General features: G+C 38.8%; 1 protein-coding gene across 1 annotated transcript; it reads right to left on the reverse strand.

Moving 5' to 3' along the window:
- Nucleotides 1-961: 961 nt before the first annotated feature.
- LOC107948908 (probable E3 ubiquitin-protein ligase RHC2A) lies at nt 962-2,791 on the reverse strand. Its single transcript, XM_016883568.2, has one exon. It carries the CDS (start codon nt 2,536-2,538, stop codon nt 1,429-1,431), a length of 1,110 nt encoding a protein of 369 aa, XP_016739057.1. The 5' UTR covers nt 2,539-2,791; the 3' UTR covers nt 962-1,428.
- Between the last annotated feature and the right edge of the window lie 482 nt (nt 2,792-3,273).

Consider the following 3,273-nt stretch of genomic DNA (forward strand, 5'->3'; position numbering starts at 1 on the left):
GGAATTCACACTCTTCTGAATTAACCCACATCTCTCCCATGTCTTATAAAGTATGCCACTTGTTTCATGGTCATTCTTCAGAAATGCTATAAACAAAGGATCCAAAGTTTCATTGGGAGACTTATAATTCTATCCCATGTCTTATAAAGTATGCCACTTGTTTCATGGTCATTCTTCAGAAATGCTATAAACAAAGGATCCAAAGCTTCATTGGGAGACTTATAATTCTATCTTTAGACAAAACTTAGCACTCTAGAATTCTCTGTGACTTTCTTTCAACAATCACAAGAGAATACCACTGCACTTGTTTTCCAGAATCTACTCTGATCTTCCTCTCTACCATCTCTCCACGATTTCTCATTCTGATAGATTGTAATGTTTCCGTGCATTACCAAAAGAACCCTCTCTACAAATACCATGCATGGATTTTACCTTTTCAGACTCGCATCAAATGAAGAAGGGTTTATTTTGGATTCGGGTGGGGAGTGCTCTCACCAACCAAAAACGAAGCGGAAGAGCAGGGGAAAAGAATTTAAGCACTATCAGATTCATAAGCAGCCCTGTTTATCTAGAAAACATATTTCTAAAGCAGACTGTTCTTTAATAACAATTAATTTCACAAGTTAAAGCCTTCATGTTGAAATAAGGGATTAAATGGAATCAAAGGCCAATAGGACCCCCTTCCCATTTTATCAGCGTAAATAATAACAGTTTAACAAGGTAAAGATAGTATCCAATCTGTCAAACCAACAAATACATTGGACTTCTACAAGTCTCTATCCACACCTACATTAATGATCATGGCCCAACTGGTGCAACATCACATTTATGTACAATAATGAATAATTGAATGGAAATTTAAAATATTTAAGAATCCACATGGTTAAGTAATTCAAACAAAATATAAAACAAGTAGCCCAATGGTAGCAGGAAGATTGGCTTCCAGTCAAGTAAACCCAAAAAAGCAACATATAGGACTCAATTTGATTTAAGAACTACAAATAAACAACAAATTTCTGATAATAAATACATGTAAGCAAGAGAGAACAGCATAACTTATCGTGACAAAACTTACTAATTGAACATTTTTAGGCGGCCTAACATCAATTTATATGCGAGGATTAGTACCTCAGCAACCACTAAATGGCCAAACTAGCCACAAAACTTTCTCCTTCTCTACTTCTTCTTCTTCTTCTTCAGCCACATTGATGCATATTATGACTCATCAAAGCCTCTTTCTCTTTCGGCAGAAACTAAACTCGAATAATGCTCCACTCCTTCACCAAAAGTGTCGTTATTTACATCCAATTAAAATCATACAATCTACAAACATTCCCTTCCTTAGGAAAACTGCAATATTGTAGTATCAGAGTAAATGGGACAGGAAGGCTAACATCAAAATGAACAAAAGATACATTCGACCATCACTCAATCCTCGAAATCCCAGTCGCTATCCCTTCTCGATGATCTACCGAACACTGAACTCGATCTACTTCTCCTTGTAAATCCAGAATCTGAACCTGAACGTGACGAACTCCTAAACCTCCCAAAGAAAGAAACAAAACTCCGAAAAACACGCCCTAAACCTCTACTCTCTTGTGACCTTCTCCCACTAGGCGCCCACGAAATTCTTCTAGGAGCAGCACCCGCATTATTAAACCCACCATCCATCTCCGTGAACACTAGTGGAAACTCCCTCTCCGCTGCTCTCGTCCCTCCAGTAAACCTCCCCACTGCAAAGCCACCTCCCGGTAACCTCCATATGGTTAATCCCACAGCTTCTTCATCTCTAACAGCCTCGTTTTCCGCAAAGTTATTTCCATTATTTTCTGTTGGCAATTCATGGCGACAAACAGGACAAGAGTTTCGAATAGAAAGCCAAGGTAAAATGCAATCCGAATGGTAAATATGCTTACAAGGCATTTCCCGTGCTTCGGAGTCGAGCTCGAAAGGCTCCTTACAAACTGCACAGTGAGATTCCGACCTTACGTGGCTCCCTAGGATCTTAATCACAGGCATTGATTCAATTGCCGCTTTCGAAGCAGGAGGTTGCTCAAAACGGCCAACTCCGTTTGCTTCTAATTGAGATAACTGATCAAGAAGCCGATCAAAACCCGACCCCATTAAAAACTCCGACATGCTAGCAGGTAAGGGACGAAGACCCGAGCCAGAGCCATCATCGTAATAAAGCTCGAAATTTCTGTTCCCTCTTTCGGTAACTATGCCTTCGGATTCGGAGGTGGGTCCACGGAGGACAACAACGGGATTGAAAGGGGAGCGATCGCCAGCGTTCCGACGAGTTCGGCGGAAATGAGGAGTGGCGGTGGGGCTTGGGCTGAGCGCAGGGCTTGGCGTGTCGGAATACATGGCAGCGGCAGGGAAACGGTGGTGGATGGGAGATCGAGAGGGTGTTTCAATTTCTTCGATGAATCCTCCGCCACAGTCGGGGCAGTTGAGCGAATCATGGGGAGATCGGACCCGGATCCGGATGAATCGATTGCATCTGTAGCACCAATAGGGCGATCTAATCGATTCCATCGAAAAGAAATCCAAAAAGATTTCAAGAAATTAAAACGTGGAGATTGAGAAATCAGAGAAATTAAAAAAAAAAAAAAACCCTAGAATTTGAGAGAGGGAGAGGGAAAGGGAGAGAAAGAGAAAGTGTTTAAAGGTGAAAAGTGGGGAAGAGTGAGAGAAATGATAAAAGGGAAAGGGAAGCGTGGAAGACTCAACGGCATAAGCGCGTGGTTTTTACGCTTTCCATTACTTCTTTAACGGAATTTAGTTGCTTAATGTGTTGTATCGTTAACGACGTTACTCAAATTAAAGGAGAAGCCGGAGGACAAAGGCGTTGGAATTTGGACGTCGGGCCCAGCAGGGTAGCGGCAAATCAAAAGGGTACCAAAATAAAAATATTCTCTTTGGTGAATAAAATAAAAATAATTTTAATTCTAAATTAAAAAAGTTAATTTCTAATTGCAATTGTTTTGATCTTATACTTTATTAAAGGTTAAAAATATGCAGTTATTCCTTCTATTGAGACAAATTTTGAAATTTACTCTTTTATTTTTTTCTTTTATTTAAAAATTTCACTCTAATCATTAGTAATTTTTTTTGTAAAAATTTATTAATTTGACATATTAATTAGAGTAGCTGTCTTTGAATGATACTGCATATGATGGAAAAAAATATGTTAAGTTAATAAATTTTAATAAAAATTACAAACATTGATAATAATTCAACTAAAATTTTAAAAAATATATATATAAGATT

Source organism: Gossypium hirsutum, chromosome A04, assembly GCF_007990345.1.
Source record: "Gossypium hirsutum isolate 1008001.06 chromosome A04, Gossypium_hirsutum_v2.1, whole genome shotgun sequence".
Lineage (NCBI taxonomy): Eukaryota > Viridiplantae > Streptophyta > Magnoliopsida > Malvales > Malvaceae > Gossypium > Gossypium hirsutum.

What these genes read in the sequence shown, in the direction of transcription:
- LOC107948908 (XM_016883568.2), bottom strand. Translation starts at nt 2,538, where the DNA reads ATGGAATCGATTAGATCGCCCTATTGGTGCTACAGATGCAATCGATTC.